Consider the following 18,728-nt stretch of genomic DNA (forward strand, 5'->3'; position numbering starts at 1 on the left):
CTCCTGCCTTCTCCCTGTAATCCTTAATCCCTTCCCAATCAAACCCTATCCATCTCTGTCTTAAATTCATTCAATGACTTAGCCTCCACAGCCCTCTACAGCAATGAATTCCACAGCTTTACCACCCTCTAGCTGAAGAAATTCATCCTCATCTAAATTCTGAAAGGTTGTCCATTTACTCTGAGGCTGTGTCCTTGAGTTCCAGTCTCTACTACTAGTGGAAACATCTTCTCCATGTCAACTCTATCCTGGCCTCTCAGAATTCGCAAAGCTTTAATGAGATTCCCCCTGTTGCTGACCTTTCTGAACTCCATCCAGTACAAATCCAGAGATCTCAACTGCTATGGCAAGACATTCATCCCTGGGATCATTCTTGTAAATCTCCTCTGGACCTCCTCCAAGGCCAGCACATTCTTCGTTAGTTAGAGGGACCAAAGGTGCTCACAATATCCCAAGTGCAGTCTGACCAAAGACTAATGTAAGTCTCAGGCAGTACAACTCTGCTCTTATATTCTATCCCTTTTAAAATGAATGCCAACGTTGCATTTGTCTTCCTAAGTGCCAACTGAATCTGTATGTTAACCCTAAGAGAATCCTGAACTAGAACTCCTAATTTTGTTTGCGCTTCAGATTTCTGAGACCTTTCCCCTTTTAGAAAATCATCTACACCTCTATTCTTGCTACTAATGTGCATAACCTCACACTAACCTCACCCTAACCTCTATCAAGATTTTCTGCAGCCTCCCCACTTCCACAATACTCCCTGTCCCTCAACTTACCTTTGTGACATCTGCAACTTGGCAACAATGCCCTCAGTTCCTTCATCCAGATTGTTAATGTGTAGAATGAATAGTTGTCCCAACATTAACCCTTGTGGAACTCCAGTAGTCACTGGCTGTCATTCTGGAAAGAAATGAGATGTAGATATATAATGTCAATGAACATCTGGTTGAGAATTATTTTGCTTTCAAAACATGAAATGTCCGAGGTCGTGGTCCATTTCTTCTCAGTTTGCTCATTTTCGGTAAGCCATTCAGGACTCAGATGAGGAAGAATTTCTTCACTCGGAGAGTTGTGAACCTTTGGAATTCTGGATCACAGAAACTATCAGGGCAGTATATTAAATACTTTTAAAAGGGAGCTGGACGCAGCCCTTGCAGAGGTATGTAGAGAAAGTAGGAATGGGATAATTAAATTGCATGATCAGCCCTGATCATATTAAATGATGTTGCAGGTTTAAAGGGCCAAATGGCCTACTCCTGCACCTTTTTTTTATGTTTCTGTGACTTGCATCATGTACCCTGGCCCTTGTCCCTGTAACTTTAGCAACAATATATTTCCCAGTAATCAATGATTTATGAACTAATGATTTTAAATTTTGTCTTAAATTTTAATATGTATTTATTCAAATTGTCTTTTGGCTGATAAGCTCATTAAAAAAGTAATTAGCAGGAATTGTTAGAAAAATAGGGTTATAAATTGTCTAACTACAAATTGTTTTCATGTTGAATTGTGAGAACTGCAATGGTTAATTCCTCTTGGATGACTGTCATTATGTATTAGATGTACACCTAATGCCAAAAACTGGACAAAAGCAAAACCAAACTGCCATTTATAAATCAAAACACTGTCCATTATGAGTAATAACAAATACCAGAGACTTTTCAGGGCTGTAATCTAATATATGAGTTTACTTAGTAGTTGTGAAGTGCTCAAGATTTAAATTTGTGGTTTTCAACTCCTTTGGAATCATGCCTTACAGTCAGTGTTGTTGCTCTTCATATAGCATTGCATAAAATTCCAATTGTTTAATCATACTAAAATGCCTGCTTGTCATAAATATTATTGATGTTTGATGTTGGATGAGACCATATGCCCTCTGTCAAAGCTGAGATCATTGGAGAGTGTTACTTCACACATTGAAGCCAAACACACCAACAAATTTCAATTAAAAGCAACATTTGGTTTACTCAAAATTAGATCCAAAAGTAAACATGAGCTATTTGCCACATTCTTGTCATCTTATTATAAATATTACATTTTTAAAAAGTAAGCATAAGTCTGTCCTCTTAAACACAAATGCATTTTTTTTGTATAAACCACAGAATTTACGAAGTCTAAGCCAATCCTCTACACTCAGGTCAGCTCAACATTTTTATCCACTTAGTGGCTGAACCAGATGGTCCAGGAGCATCCCAGGGGCCACAATATTTGATATTAATCAAGGCAGGAAGAAAGTACTACAATGGCACATACTGCTGCTGGGATAGTAGAGGTAAAATTCACCAATTTCCAGCTGCTGATTGACAGCCATCACCTCCCCTGAATGCGGTTGGAGTGAGAGTACGCCCTTCATTGTCTTGAGCCTGCTCCACCATTTAATAAACTCATTACAATATAATTGTGGTCTCAGCTCCACTTTTATGGGAATTCCCAATAACCTTTGAGTCCCTTGTTGATTTAAATCCATCTAATTCAGTCTTGAATTTGTTCAAAGATTCCACTTCCACTTCTCTCTAGAAAAGAGAATTCCATAGATCAATGTTCCTCTGAGTGAAAAGAAAAACATCACCTCAGTCTTAAATAGGAGATGTCTAATTTCTAGAATCCCCCACATGAGGGAAATTGTCTTGTCAGCATCCACTCTGTGAAGTCCCCTCAGGATCTCAGATGTGTTAATATGGTCATCTGTTATTCTAATAAACTCAAATGGGTGTAGATCCAAACTGCTTATTTTTTTCATGGGATAACCAGGATTCAGTCAATTGAACCTTCTCTGCACTGTTTCAACTAAATTATATTGCTTTATAAGTAAGGAGAATAAAATTATTCATAGTGAGTGGTTTGGTATCCTTAATTCACCAATATTCACTGACAAAAGTTATTACATGAGAAATGTTCTCCTGGAAAATCTTACTATTATGAAATACTGTGGAGCCTATACACAATGTCCTTTATTATAAATATGTTAATATATATATATAGTACATATTGAATATAATATCCTTTTGCCATTTTCAGTGGTATGCTTATAAATTTATTGAAATAAATGGAGAGTAACAACAGTAGCCTGCAGATATCTCTGCAAGATGTTTGTTACTAGTATTTCTTCAATTCCAGTGAGCAAGGTTGTGCATAATTTTCATATTCATAACAGGATGAAGTTTCATTTCCAAGATGTTTTTCAGAGCTTCCTCATGACAACCCCTTGCGACTTCAGAGGAAACCCAGATTAAGTGGCATTAGCACTGTAGTTGCCACATGCTGTACAGCACACAATCGAGAGAAGCTTCAAAGAAATTTCATCGGAAATAGGAACAGATATAGGCCATTCAGCACTTAATCCTGTTTCATCATTCAGTGATATCATGGCTGATCTGTTGTCTAATTCCATATAACTGCCTTTGTTTCATAACCCTTAATATCTTTGCTTAACAAAATTATATCTTTCTCAGCTTTAACATTAATAACCAATCTATCATCCATTTGTGGAAGAGAGTTCCAAAGTTCTATCAACCTTTGTGTATAGATGTACTGCCGAGCTTCTCTCCTGAATGGGCTGGTCCTAGTTCTCTGACTATGCCTCCCTAGTTCTAGAATCCCAATTACAGGAAATAGTTTATCTTTATATACCCTGTCCTTTCCTGTTAATATCTTGAAGACTTTGATTAGGCCACCCCTCTACCTTCTAAATTCTAGAAAAATCAGGCTTAATTTATATAATCTCTCCTCATAACTTAACCCCTCAATTCCAAGTATCATTAGAACATAGAATATAGAACAATACAGCACAGAACAGGCCCTTTGGCCCACTATGTTGTGCCGAACATTTGACCTAGCTTAAGCAACTATCCATGTACCTATCCAATTGCCGCTTAAAGGTCACCAATGATTCTGACTCTGCCACTCCCACAGGCAACGCATTCAATGTCCCCACCACTCTCTGGATAAAGAACCTGTCCCTGACATTCCCCCTATACCTTCCACCCTTCACCTTAAATTGATGTCCCCTTCTTGTGAACTTATGTTGTACTCCCTCCAAAATCAATATCTCCTTCCGAAGGTATGGTGCCCAGATCTGCTCACAGCACTCCAATTGGGATCTAATCGTGGTTTTTTATACCTGCAGTATAATTTCTGCATCCTTGTACTCCAGTCCTCTACATATAAAGGCCTACATTCCATTTGTTTTCTTTGTTTTAAGTTACAATTTGGAAGCTGCTTCTCACATTATAATCATGAGAAATGCAACTTCTAACGTCTATGAATTTCCTGAAAATCCCTTCGGTCACAGTGCATTCTATTGCAATTGCTTTGTTTCAGAAAAGTGGGGTTTTAATTTGGGGAAACAGATAAGGTGAGATTGGTAACTTGGTTAAGGCTAACTTGGAAGGAGTTAAAAGTGTAGAATATGAGAGTTTCTGAATTCATAAGCACAATGTCCCTCACAATAGGGTTAGCAAGGAAGAACAATAACTTCTGTCATTCCTGGGTGCATTCACATCTTAGTGCTTAGCTCCACATTACAAATGACACCAGTACCCAGCTCAACATCAGCATGAGTCTCAGTGCCCAACTCCATGGCAGCAAGTTATTAACCTGTCCCTCAAATGAATTAAAAAAGTATACTGTATATTAGTCCAGCAAATCACTTTGATAAACTAGCTTAATATTGTTGCTATTTACTTAAGCTAATCAGGAGTAAAAATATTTTAGCAATGAATACAATGAAAAGTTTAAATCTGTTTTCGTCAGAGCATTAAGACAATAAACACTGCAATTTCAAAAATAATCTACTTTTCCAAACCTGTTCTTGCCTTATAGGTTTCCTTGTGTCATTCCATTTCTAATTAGAGCTGCAATCCCATAATCACTGAAGGCAGTGCAGGATACCATTTACATTCACTTCTCTTCAATCTTCTGTTTTTATGTATGGAGAGTTATGTCTTTACTTTGTTCTTACTCAAATGGATGGTCTAATTGAGATTAGTAATTCAACTTGCAAAGTACTGCCTGTGGAAGACTATCCTCCGCCTATAGCACTACAATGTACTCTGTTACTTAAGTGTTGACACTGCCTGGCTAAATATAATTTGTACTCTTTGTATAATTGTATTGCAAATTAGATTCCTTTTTAATCACAAATATTTTCCACCAACAAACAGAAGTTAACATTTGACCTCACGGAGCTGCAGCACCAGAAGGATGCACTGGACAAGAAATTGAATCAAATGGTAGAACAACAAGCTCTTGTCACAAGGTCAGCAGATGAGAATTCATCGTTATCTTCCAGTCAGGCTTTGAATACTCCAGCTACAACTCGCAAACCAATAGAAGCAGAACTGAAACAGCTGCAGAGTAAATTGAAGGTTAGAAGTCAAGTCGTTCTCTATATATCTTTGTCATTGTCAATTTTCAGCATGTTTTCTGATTTTGTCATTTTAATCAAAATGTTTATTGAAATTTAAAAACCACACAACACCAGGTTATGGTCCAACAGGTTTATTTGGAAGTACTAGCTTACAGAGTGCGACTTCTTCGTCAGGTAGCTGTGGAGCAGGATCATAAGACATAGAATTTATAGCAAAAGATTACAGTGTCACACAACTGAAATAATATATTGAACAAACCTAGATTGCTGTTAGGTCTTTTATCTCTTCAAATGGGTTGCAGGTTTTGGTTCATTAATATTTAAATCTTAGAACTTCTTTTAAGTCACATTCTTGAGATAACTTAAGGTTTTATTAAAAAAAAGGTGACATCTCAGCTCAGACAATGCATTAAAGTTGTGAGGTTAAAGTCTGTCTGTATTCCAATCTTGAGTGAGACTGGTTCTATTTCAAAAGTAGAAATTTATAAAATGTTTCATGAATTGACTGTCTGTACTGACTGTCTACAGATTGTGTGCTTTTTGCAAAATAGAATGCAAATTCACCCCATCGACATCTATGTGAATGTGCGTACATGAGAGAGAGAGTGAGAGTGCGTGTGTGTGTGCTTCGTAGTGTGTGTGCATGAGTGTGATGGAGTATAATCCTGTGAGAGTGAGTGTGCAGGGTGTGTGTTTGAAAGAGAGCATGTGTATGAGAGGGGGTCTGCATGAGTGTGTACGTGTGTTGTGAGAGAGTGTGTGAATAGTGCAGTGGGGTCACCTGTAGTATGATGTGAACCCAAGGTCCCGGTTGAGGCCAGGCAATGACCATCTCCAATAAGTCACAATCTAACAAGTGTCCCTTGACATTCAGTGATATTACCATCACTCTATTCACCACAATTAAAATCTTGGAGATTACTATTGACTGAACTTGAATATTGCAGTAAACAACTCACTTCCTGACTCCCCAAAGCCTGTACAACATCCATAAGTCATAAGTCAGGAGTGTGATGGAATACTCCCCACTTGCCTTGATGAGTACAGTTCGAACAGCACTCACAAAGCAGGCTATTTGATTAGCATCACATCCACAAACATTCAGTAACTCCACTACCAATGCTCAGTAGCAGTAGTATACGCCATATACAAGATGGACTGTAGAAATTCACCAAAGATCCTTAGACCTTCCAAACATACAACCACGTTCATCTGAAAGACAGTCACCAGATACATGGGAATGCTACCACCTGCAAGTTCTGGTTCAAGCCACTCCCCATCCTTACTTGGAAATATATTGTCATTCTTTTGATGTCGCTGTGTCAATATCTGGAATTCACTACCTAACAGCATTATGAGTCTACCGGCCACAAATGGATTGCAGCAGTTCACCGCCTTCTTGAGGGCAACTAGGGACCGGCAATAAATGATGCCCCAGTTAGAAAGTGAATACAAAAAAAATCTAATCTAATAGTAACCATGCAACCTCTGTCAGTTGTAATAAAAACCCACTTGGTTCATTAATATTCTTTAGGAAAGGAAATCTACTATCCATACCCAGTCTGGCCGACATGTGACTCCAGGCTCACAGCAACGTGGTTGACTCTTAAGTGATCTCTGGGCAAATGGGTGTGGGCATTAAATGCTGGCTAAGCCAGTGATGCCATTACCCCATGAATTAATGTTTTTAAAAACCACCAAGCAATGATTTGCTTATTTATACACTTATATATCTTCTGTCTACTTTAAGCAACTCAGCCTGGTTATTACATTTCTGTATTAGCACAGTCTATTCTCATGACACATCTCTCCCAAAGAAAAAGTATTTTGGAAATTGCTTTGCAGAAATTGAGTGGAAGTCACAACCCTCGAAATATACATGGAGGCCCTCTCTATCTCTTTCTCATGAGCTCTGTCACTCGCTCCCTGTGTCCATCTCTTTAATGCATTGCCTGATTCTAAAGTACAACTATCCTCCAGAAAATGTTACAATTGCCATCAATTTTCCTCCAAGTTTTATGAATGGTAAATAATACCTTTGTAGAAATTGAGCATAGAAATAGGCTGTTCCGCAAAACCTCTGTGTGAATAGACTGTTCTGCAAAACCTCTGTATATGAGCAGTATCCTAAACCATGTGACTGCTGTGTTCTTGTAACCCTCTTTCTCCTTGTCTTCAGCCACTTATTGAATGTATTTTTAAATGTTGACGTGCTTCATTCACTAACTGTAATGATTCCTCATCCATTTGTCTAAAAATGATTTTTCTACTATGTGCCTAAGTCTCTTATACATATTTTCTTTTTCCAGATCCCTTTTAACCATTAGAAACAATTGTTTCTTTCTATATTTTCTCACATTTCCATAGTTTTAAACAGCTCACACTTAAATGAAAAACTTCCCATGTACTTTAAACAAATGAAAAATAAGTAAATAACTTATATAGTCATCTTTTCTAGCTAAACATGAGTATAAAAGTAAAAGGTAACATGGAACATAAACCAAAATGTAACATGACTACATTTGAGTAAAAACTACAGATCTTGAAATGTAATAGGAATTTCCATCTAGAGAGCAGATAATAATTGACCTGAATTAACTACAAATGTTAGTCAAAAATTAAAAGGCATACTTTCAGATCTAAAAATATAACCATTGGAATAATTTGAAATATTAAAAATTGGATCTTTTTTAAACCAGCATTTTTTTTAATCCAAACTAATTATTTATCTTTCTTATGCAGAATGCAACAAATGAGATTTCAAAGCATTTAGCTACGAACAAAACTCTAAAAGCTGACCATCAAGAAAAGGATGAACAGATTCAACAACTGCAGGAAAGGTAGGAATGGTTCTGCAGTTTGTGTGTGGCGCAGCCTAGTGGTTGCCTTTCTTCAAAGAAACGCCTCCATTTAGATAAAATAGTTATCTTCGGTATGTATTCTAATTTACATTAATTTACAATAAAAGTGTCCAATTTAGCACTAAAATTTAGAAATCACGTATATGTTATGTTTTATTTCAAATATATTAATTGCAGAACAACAATTAGTCTATTTTTCATCTTAGATACACATAATTAATTTTTGTGAATTTTAAAAAAACATAACGATTTCATGAGCAGCACCAATTTACTTTCATGATCAGCTAAGTACATGCGATTCTCGGTAATGAATAGAAAAGTTAAACTTTCGGTGCCACTTCAAATTAAATAAATGCTTCTGTTGCTGGCAAGGTCAGCATTTATTGTTGATCCCCAATTGACCCTTGTTGTGAGGGACTGCTCTTGTGAAGGCACAGTGCTGTTAGATAAGGAGTTCAATGATTTAAATACAATGATGATGAATGAAGACCAACAGATATGCAAATTCAGATCGTGTGTGATTTGGTTAGAAGATCGGGCATGATGGTTTTCCCATGTATGTTCTGCCGTTTGAGTTGCTGCAGACATCGTTTGATGGTACACACTGCAACCATAGTGTGTCAGTGATGGAGGGACAGAATGTTTAAGAACAGAAGAAATAGGAGCAAGGGTAGGCATTTTGGCTCTTCAAGCGTACACTGCCATTCAACAAGACCATGGCTGATCTGCCACAAGCCTCAACTCCTCTTTTGTGCCAGTTCAGAATAGCCCTCAAGTCCATGATATTCCAAAAAATTATTTGCTTCTTCGTTAAATACTTAGTGACCAAGCCTCCACAAGTCTCTAATGCATAGGATTTCAGATATTCACTAACAGCTGTAAGAAGAAATCCTTTTGCATCTTCGTTTTAAATTCTATAACTATGTCCCATTGTTTGAGATTGCTCCACTATTGATAACATCTTCTCAACATTTACATTGTCAAGTCCCCTCAGAATCTTGCATGTTTCAATAAAGCCAGTCTTCACTATTTTAAACTCTGATGAATAAAAACCTAATCTGATTAGCCATTCTTGATAAAGACAACCATTTCATCCCAGGAAGCATACTAGTGAATCTCTGTTGTCCAGTTTTCAGTGCCAGTAAATCCTTTTATAAATATGGTGACCAAAATTGTACAGTAATCCAGGTGATGCCTCACGAACACCCTGTACAATTCCAACATGTTTTCCCTGTTTTTCACTTCTAATCCGTTAGCAATAAAGGCTAACATTGTATTTGCTTCCTTAATTAATTGTTGCACCTACATGCTAACATTTTGTATTTCATGCACAAGAACATGCTGATCCTTTTGTGCTGAACGTGTTTGGAGTCTCTCTCTATTTAAATAATAATCAAGCATTTGATTCTTCCTATCAAAGTTCATGACCTCAATTTCCTGCATTCAACTCTATCTGGCACGTTTTTGCTTGCTCACTCAATCTGTCTGTATCCCCTTGAAAATTCCTGATGTCCTCATCACAGCATTTCCTCCCACCTATTTATGTCTCATCAGTCAATTTGGATACATTACACTCTGCCCCTCCTCCAAATCATTACATAGATAATAAATAATTGAAGCCCCAGGAACAATCATTTTGTATCTCCACTAGTGGTGTCTTTCAAACTGAAAGCACTCATTTTTACCAACTCTCTCTCATTTATGTGTTAACCAGTCCTCAATTCATGCTACTATATGAACCACCATCCCCCAAGTCTGTCAGCTCCAATCACATGCAATAACCTTTTTATGTGGCACCAAATTGAATGCCTTGTGAAAATCCGAATACAGCATCTATTGTTTCTCCTTTATGAACACTGCTTATTATATAGAGTCGTGGGGATATACAGTATGGAAACAGACCCTTCTGTCCAAATCATCCATGCTGACCAGGCATCCTAAATTAATTTAGTCCCATTTACCAGGGCTTGGCCCATATCTCTCTGCATCCTTCCTATTCATATGCCCATCCAGATGCCTTTTAAATGTTGTAATTGTCCCAGCCTCCACCACTTCCTCTGGCAGCTCAGTCCATACACACCAGTCCTCTGGTTCTGGACTCTCCCAACCAAGGGAAAAGATCTTGTCTATTTACCCTATCCAAGCCCTTAATGATTTTATCAAGTTACCCCGCAGCTTCCAATGCTCCAGGGAAAACAGCCCCAGCCTATTCAGCCTGCACCTGTAGCTCAAACCCTCCAACCCTGACAACATCCTTGTAAGCTTTGAAATCGACGCTTCGGGCAAAAGCCCTTCATCAGGAATAAAGGCAGTGAGCCTGAAGTGTGGAGAGATAAGCTAGAGGAGGGTGGGGGTGGGGAGAAAGTAGCATAGAGTACAATGGGTGAGTGGGGGAGGGGATGAAGGTGATAGGTCAGGGAGGAGAGGGTGGAGTGGATAGGTGGAAAAGGAGATAGGCAGGTACGACAAGTCCGGACAAGTCATGGGAACAGTGCTGAGCTGGAAGTTTAGAACTAGGGTGAGTTGGGGGAAGGGGAAATGAGGAAACTGTTGAAGTCCACATTGATGCCCTGGGGTTGAAGTGTTCCGAGGCGGAAGGTGAGGCATTCTTCCTCCAGGTGTCTGGTGGTGAGGGAGCGGCGGTGAAGGAGGCCCAGGACTTCCATGTCCTCGGCAGAGTGGGAGGGGGAGTTGAAATGTTGGGCCACGGGGCGGAGTGGTTTATTGGTGCGGGTGTCCCAGAGATATTCCCTAAAGTGCTCTGCTAGGAGGCGCCCAGTCTCCCCAATGTAGAGGAGACTGCATCGGGAGCAACGGATACAATAAATGATAGTGGATGTGCAAGTAAAACTTTGATGGATGTGGAAGGCTCCTTTAGAGCCTTGGATAGAGGTGAGGGAGGTGGTGTGGGCGCAGGTTTTACAGTTCCTGCGGTGGCAGGGGAAAGTGCCAAGATGGGAGTGTGGGTTGTAGGGGGACGTGGACCTGACCAGGTAGTCACGGAGGGAACGGTCTTTGCGGAAGGTGGAAAGGGGTGGGGAGGGAAATATATCCCTGGTGGTGGTGTCTTTTTGGAGGTGGCGGAAATGTCGGCAGATGATTTGGTTTATGTGAAGGTTGGTAGGGTGGAAGGTGAGCACCAGGGGTGTTCTGTCCTTGTTAAGTTTGGAGGGGTGGGGTCTGAGGGTGGAGGTGCGGGATGTAGACGAGATGCATTGACTACTTGGTCAGGTCCACGCCCCCCCTACAACCCACCCTCCCATCCTGGCACTTTCCCCTGCCACCGCAGGAACTGTAAAACCTGTGCCCACACCTCCTCCCTCACCTCTATTCAAGGCCCTGAAGGAGCCTTCCACATCCATCAAAGTTTTACTTGCACATCCACTAATATCATTTATTGTATCAGTTGCTCCCGATGCGGTCTCCTCTACATTGGGGAGACTGGGCGCCTCCTAGTAGAGCGCTTTAGGGAACATCTCCAGGACACCCGTACCAATCAACCACACCGCCCCGTGGCCCAACATTTCAACTCCCCCTCCCACTCTGCCGAGGACATGGAAGTCCTGGGCCTCCTTCACCGCCGCTCCCTCACCACCAGACGCCTGGAGGAAGAACGCCTCATCTTCCGCCTCGGAACACTTCAACCCCAGGGCATCAATGTGAACTTCAACAGTTTCCTCATTTCCCCTTCCCCCACCTCACCCTAGTTCTAAACTTCCAGCTCAGCACTGTTCCCATGACTTGTCCGGACTTGTCGTACCTGCCTATCTTCTTTTCCACCCATCCACTTCACCCTCTCCTCCCTGACCTATCACCTTCATCCCCTCCCCCACTCACCCATTGTACTCTATGCTACTTTGTCCCCACTCCCATCCTCCTCTAGCTTATCTCTCCACGCTTCAGGCTCACTGCCTTTATTCCTGATGAAGGGCTTTTGCCCGAAACGTCGATTTTACTGCTCCTTGGATGCTGCCTGAACTGCTGTGCTCTTCCAGCACCACTAATCCAGAATCTGGTTTCCAGCATCTGCAGTCATGGTTTTTATCTCATTGATTTTTACAACATCCTTGTAAGTCTTTTCTGAACCCTTTCAAGTTTCATAACATTCTTCTGTTATGACACAGCGGTGAACCCTTCTGTTAATTAAATCAAACACCCAGAAAAGCTCACCTCACCTGGTAACCAGTTAAAATATGAGTGACAGAGAACTCCCATATTCCACTATTTGAAGAAAGTAATATCAATTTATTCTTTAACTCTAAAAGTGAACATTAAACAACAACTCTTTACAACCCTAAGCCCCCTTTCTCTTAACTGCTTGTTATCTGCCTCCAACTCTATAACAATACACAGTTCCAATAAAAAAAAGTTATTAAAATTTCATCAACTTAATTTCAAAACCATACAGTGGCTGTCGTCTCCAGTATTTTTCTTCTTTCAGCTGAAGATCTCCTTGGGTCATCCTCTTCCTTTTTTACTGCGAAGATGTTTCATATGAAACATGTACCTTTGATAGAGAGTGTTTTTTTTGAATGGCAGTCTTTCTCGATCGCAGTTATTCTCTCGATGGCTGAGTTTCAAAAAGCCTGTTTCTTTTATACCCCCAACATCGATTCGTCTCATTGGTTCGATGTTGGTAAAAACAATAAATTCAAACTCGATTGGGTTTTAGTAACCTCGGGCATAATTTAAACTGGTTAAATTTGAATTGTTGTTAAAACAGCAACCAACTCAGGTATCTAATTCACAGCTAAATGTTACATATTTTCAATTTTCCAGTGCACTCTGAGACTGCTAGCTAGTCATCACAGGTGCTTGTAAGCTTTCATTTCAGAACAGCATTTGCTGTCTCTTAAAGGTACAGTACACGCCTTCAACTTCATAAGACTTCCTTTGGGAGGGAGAGCAGAATTCCACACAATATTCCAAAAGTGGTCTCACCAATGTCCTATACAACCGCAATATGACCTCCCAACTCCTATACTCAATGCTCGAACCAATAACGGAAAGCATACCAAACACCTTCTTCACTATCCTATTTACCTGAGACTCCACTTTCAAGGAGCTATGAACCTGCACTCCAAGGTCTCTTTGTTCAGTAACACCCTCCAGGACCTTGTCATTAAGTGTATAAGTCCTGCTCTGATTTGCCTTTACAAAATCCAAAACCTCACTTTTATCTAAATTAAACTCTATCTGCCACTCCTCAGCCCATTGGACCATCTGATCAAAATCCCATTGTACTCTGAGCTAGCCTTTTTGGCTGTCCACTATACCTCCAATTTTGGTGTCATCTGCAGACTTATTAAATATACCTCCTATGTTCACATTCAAATCATTTATAGAAATGACAAAAAGCAGTGGACCCAGCACGGATTCTTGTGGAACACCACTGGTCACAGGCCTCCAGTCTGAAAAGCAACCTTCCACAACCACTATCTGTCCTCTGCCTTCAAGCCAGTTCTGTATCCAAAAGGCGAGTTCTCCCTGTGTTCCATGTGATCTAACCTTGCTGACCAGGTCTACCATGAGGAACCTTGGTAAATGCTTTACTGAAGGTCAATTAGATCACATCCACTGTTCTGCAATCATCATCCTCTTTGTTACTTCTTTAAAAAACTCAATCAAGTTAGTGGGACCTGACTTCCCATGCACAAAGGGGCAAAAACAATGACTGCAGATGCTGAAAAGCAAATACTGGATTAGTGGTGCTGGAAGAGCACAGCAGTTCAGACAGCATCCAACAAAGCTATGTTGACTATCCTAATCAGTTTCTTCCTTTCCAAAAAAGTATAAATCCTGTCCCTCAGGATTCCCTCCAACAACTTGCCCACCACCGATGTCAGGCTCACCGGTCTATAGTTCCCTGGCTTTTTCTACCACCTTTCTTAAATAGGGGCACGATGTTAGCCAACCTCCAGTCTTTCGGCACCTCACCTGTGACTATCGATGATATAAGTATCTCAGCAAGGGGCCCAGCAATCACTTCTCTAGTTTCTTACAGAGTTCTATGGTACACCTGTAGATTTATCCACTTTTATGCATTTCAAGACATCCAGCACCACTTCCTCTGTAATATGGACATTTTTCAAAATGTCTCCATATATTTCCCCACATTCTATCGCTTCCATATCCTTCTCCACAGTAAACACTGATGCAAAATACTCGTTTAGTATCTCACCCAACTTCTGTGGTTCCACATAGGCTGCCTTGCTAATCTTTAATGGGACTATTCTTTTCCTAGTTACCCTTTTTTCCTTAATATATTTGTAAAGTCCCTTTGGATTCTCCATAATCCTACTTGCCAAAGCTATTTCATGTCCCCTTTTTGCCCGCCTGATTTCCCTCTTAAATATACTCCGACTGCCTTTTCACTCTTTTAATGATTCATTTGATCTCTGCTGTCTGTACTTGACATATGTTTTCTTCTTTTTTCTTAACTAAAACCTTAGTTTCTCTCGTCATCCAGAATTCCCTATATCTACCAGCCTTGCCTTTCACCCTAACAGGAACATACTGCCTCTGGACTCTCATTATCTCACTTTTGAATGTTTCCCATTTTCCCTTTAACGTCCCTTTACCTGCAAACATTTACCCTCCCCATCAACTTTTTAAAGTTCTTAACTAATACCATCAAGATTGGCCTTCCTTCAATTTAGAACTTTAACTTTTCGATCCTGTCTATCATTTTCCATCGCTATTTTAAAACGAATAGAATTATGGTTGCTGACCCCAAAGTGCTCCCCCAATGATACTTCAGTCACTTGCCCCACCTTACTTCCCAAGAGTAGGACATTCTCTAGTATATACATCCACGTAGTGAATAAGAAAATTTTCTTATGCACACTTAACAAATTTCTGTTCACCTAAACCGTTAACACTGTGGCAGTCACAGTCTATGTTTGGAAAGTTAATATCCCCTACTGTTACCACCCTATTATTCTTGGAGATAACTGAGATCTCCTTACAAATTTGTTTCTCAATTTCCCACTGCTTATTGGGGGCTCTATTGTGCAACCCCAATGAGGTGATCATCCCTTTCTTATTTCTCAGTTCCACCCAAATAACTTCCCTGACATATTCCCAGGAACATCTTCCCTAAGTGCAGCCGTAATGTTATCTCTTACCAAAAATGACTCTCCCCCTCCTCTCCTTCCTTCCCCCCCCCCCCCCCCCACCGCCACCCACCTTTCTATCCTTCCAACAGCATTTGTTTTCTGGAACATTAAGCTGCCTGTCCTGTCCATCCCTGAGCCACCTCTCTATAAGCGCTATGATATCCCAGTCCCATGTTTCTAACCATGCTCTTGAGTTCATCTGCCTTCCCTGTTAGGCCTCTCGCATTGCAATAAATGCAGTTTAATTTATCAGTCCTACCACATTCTCTGTTTTGTTCCTGCCTGCCCCGACTGTTTGACTGGCTCCTTTTCCCAACTGTACCAATCTCAGACTGATCTCTTTCCCCATTGCCCCCCAACCCTGCCACCTTACTACTTTAAATCCTCCCCAGCAACTCTAACAAAGCTCCCTGCCAGTATATTAGTCTCTTTCCAATTCTAGTGCAATCAGTCCTTCTTATACAGGTCACTTCTACCCCAGAAGAAATTCCAGTGAACCCTTTTACCCTGCACCAGTATCTCAAATATGTATTTATGTACTCTATCCTCCTATTCCTACCCTCAGTAGTTTGTAGCATCAAGAGTAATCCAGATATTACTATCCTTCAGGACCTCATTTATAAATTCCTTCCTCACTTACTAGATTCTCCGTTCAGAATCACATCCTTTTTCCTTCCTATGTCATTAGTTTCAATGTGTACAATGACCTCCTGCTGATCCCACTTCCCTTTGAGAATATTCTGCACTCTCTCTGAGATATCTTTGATCCTGGCACCAGAGAGGCAACGCACCATTCTGATTTCTCACTATTGGCCGCAGAAATGTCTGTCTGTGCCTCTGACTAAAGAGTCCCCTACCACAATTGTTCACTTGGAACCTGATGTACCCCTTGTTATATCAGAGCCAGTCTCAGTACCAGAAACTTGGCTGTTTGTGCTACGTTTGCTACGTTTGAGAGTCCATCACCCCCTACAATTTCAAACAACATAATTGTTTGAGATGGGATTATCCACAGGAGACCCCTGGACTACCTGCTGCCTCCCTCTACTACCTTTCCTGGTGGTAAGCCATCTACCTGACTACCTTAAAGAACTCTAGCAAATTTATCAGACTTGATTTCCCTTTCACAAAACCATGTTGACAATGTTTGATTGCTTTAAACTTGTCTAAATACCTTGCTAATTCTTCCTTAATTAATGGACTCTATTTTCTCAATGACAGATGTTAAGTTTCCACACTGTAAGTAATCTAATCTAATCTAATCTAATCTAATCTAATCTAACTAGCGAATATTTTCCTGCTTTCTATCTCCCTCCCTTCTTGAACAGGGGCATCACATTAACAGTTTACCAATCTGCTGAAACCTTTAGGAATCCAATGAGTTTTGGCGTATTTCAACCAATACCTCCATCCGTATCTGCAGCCATCTTGGGCACCCTTGGATGCAGGCCATCAGATCTTAGTCTGCCGTCAACGCCATTAGTTTGTCAGTCACTTTATGCCTTATGTTAGAGACTGGTAAAAAAATTGTTTGTCCATTAGCACCTTACTTATCTAGTATCTTTGGGATATTTATAGTGTCCTCCAACTTGAAGGTTGATGCAAAATATTGGTTTATCGTATTTCCCTGTTTCCCTATATCAGTTCTGCAGTTGCATACTCCAAGGATCCCATACTCACTTTAGCAGTTTCTTTTTATATATATATATCCATAGAAGCTCTTGTTTTTATATTTCTTGCCAATTTATTTTCATAATTAATTACCTCTCTCTTTATTAGCTTTTAGTCATTTGTTGCTCGTTCCTTAAAAATCCTAATCCTCCTATCTACTACTAGTTCTTGCTGCTTTGAATGCCTTAGTTTTTGATTGGGTACTCTCCTTAATCATTTCTGTTAAACATGGGTGATTCATCCTTTTCATTGAGTCCTTTTCTTTACTTGAATAAACTTTTGCTGAAAATTATGGAATATATGCTTCATATCTGTCACTGCTCATTCACTGACCTTTCCCTTAGTCTATTTTCTCAGCACAATTTTGACCACCTTTCTTCATACTTCTGTAATTCCCCTTATTTAAATTGAGAACACTGGTTTGAGAATTGATTTGTTCTCATTCAAACTGAACTTGAAATTCTGCCATGTCGTGACTACTCTCCTGGAGGATCCTTCAGGAATAACCACGCTCCTCACCTCCGGATTCAGATCTTTTTCTGCGTGTGAAACCAGGCTGCAATAGCTCTAGAATGAGGTGGCTCTGGCAGAACCCAACTGAGTGTCCGTGAGCTAGTTGTTGTTGAATACGTGCCATTTGATACCATTGTCCCTACCTTCTAATACTTGAATGGTTATTAAAAATGGACTGGTAGATTAGTACTTGGCTGGATTAGTTATTGCTGTTTTTTGTGAACAGGACCAACATGGACAGTTTTCCACAATGACACATCCTCGTATTGTAGCCGTACTGGCACAACTTACTTAGGGATGAGAAATATCTCAAAATTTACACCAAAGGAGGAGATAATTAGTCCATCAAGCATGTGCCAGTTGATTAAGCTATCCAACATCATTCTATTTCCAGCTGTTTGCACTAACCTTCTAGGTTACAACATAACCTTCCAAAGATATTTTGAGGGTGATGCAGTTTCCTGCCTCTATCACCTGTTAGGTACTGTTTCAGACCCCCACTATTCTCAGGGTGAATGGTTTCATGATAGCACTGTATTGGATCAGGAGACATCTCCAAGTATTTTACAGTGAATGAGGCTTCTTTTGAGGTGTAATCACTGTTGTAATCCATGTGGCAGTCAGCCTGCTCATGACAAATTCATATAAACAACAGAGTGATAATGATCAGATAAACTGCTTTAGTGATGTTGATTGAGAGATCAGTATTGGCAAGGATGGTGGCAACAACTCTGCTGCTCTAAGTCCTTCTTATCCACTCTAGCTAGGCCCCTCATAATTCAGATATCTGAATTAAATCTCATCTGAGCCACCCTTTGCTCATGGCTATAATTTTTCAGTCCTTGAAAATCTTCTCTTCACCTGCTTTGGTATAGTAACATCCTTTCTGTAATGCAGTGATCCAAACTGAACACAGTCTTGCAGTATGACTTAACAAGTGTTTCATTCAGTTCTAGTATAGCTCCTTGATTTTATAGCCTAGATCTCACTTAATACAGGAAAACATCCCAAGCGTCTTTTTACCACCTCATTCACCTGTTCTGTTGCCTTCAGGGACGTGTAAACATCAACTTCAAGGTCTCTGTTATTGATACACTTAAGTATTTTACCGTTTAATGTGTATTCCTTTGTAGTTTTTAACCTTCCCAAATGTATAACCTTCCACTTCTGAGATTGAATTCCATTGGATACTTT

General features: G+C 40.0%; 1 protein-coding gene across 4 annotated transcripts in view; it reads left to right on the top strand.

Moving 5' to 3' along the window:
- The window catches only part of cntln (centlein, centrosomal protein), a 461,183-nt gene that overhangs the window by 352,913 nt on the left and 89,542 nt on the right, over positions 1-18,728 (top strand). For all 4 annotated transcript variants that reach the window (XM_072589059.1, XM_072589060.1, XM_072589058.1 and 1 more), the window contains 2 exons: positions 5,166-5,369; positions 8,114-8,211. In XM_072589059.1, coding sequence (XP_072445160.1) covers positions 5,166-5,369; positions 8,114-8,211 — 302 coding nt within the window. The remainder of the gene's footprint in view (positions 1-5,165; positions 5,370-8,113; positions 8,212-18,728) is intronic.

Source organism: Chiloscyllium punctatum, chromosome 2, assembly GCF_047496795.1.
Source record: "Chiloscyllium punctatum isolate Juve2018m chromosome 2, sChiPun1.3, whole genome shotgun sequence".
In the NCBI taxonomy this organism is placed as follows: domain Eukaryota; kingdom Metazoa; phylum Chordata; class Chondrichthyes; order Orectolobiformes; family Hemiscylliidae; genus Chiloscyllium; species Chiloscyllium punctatum.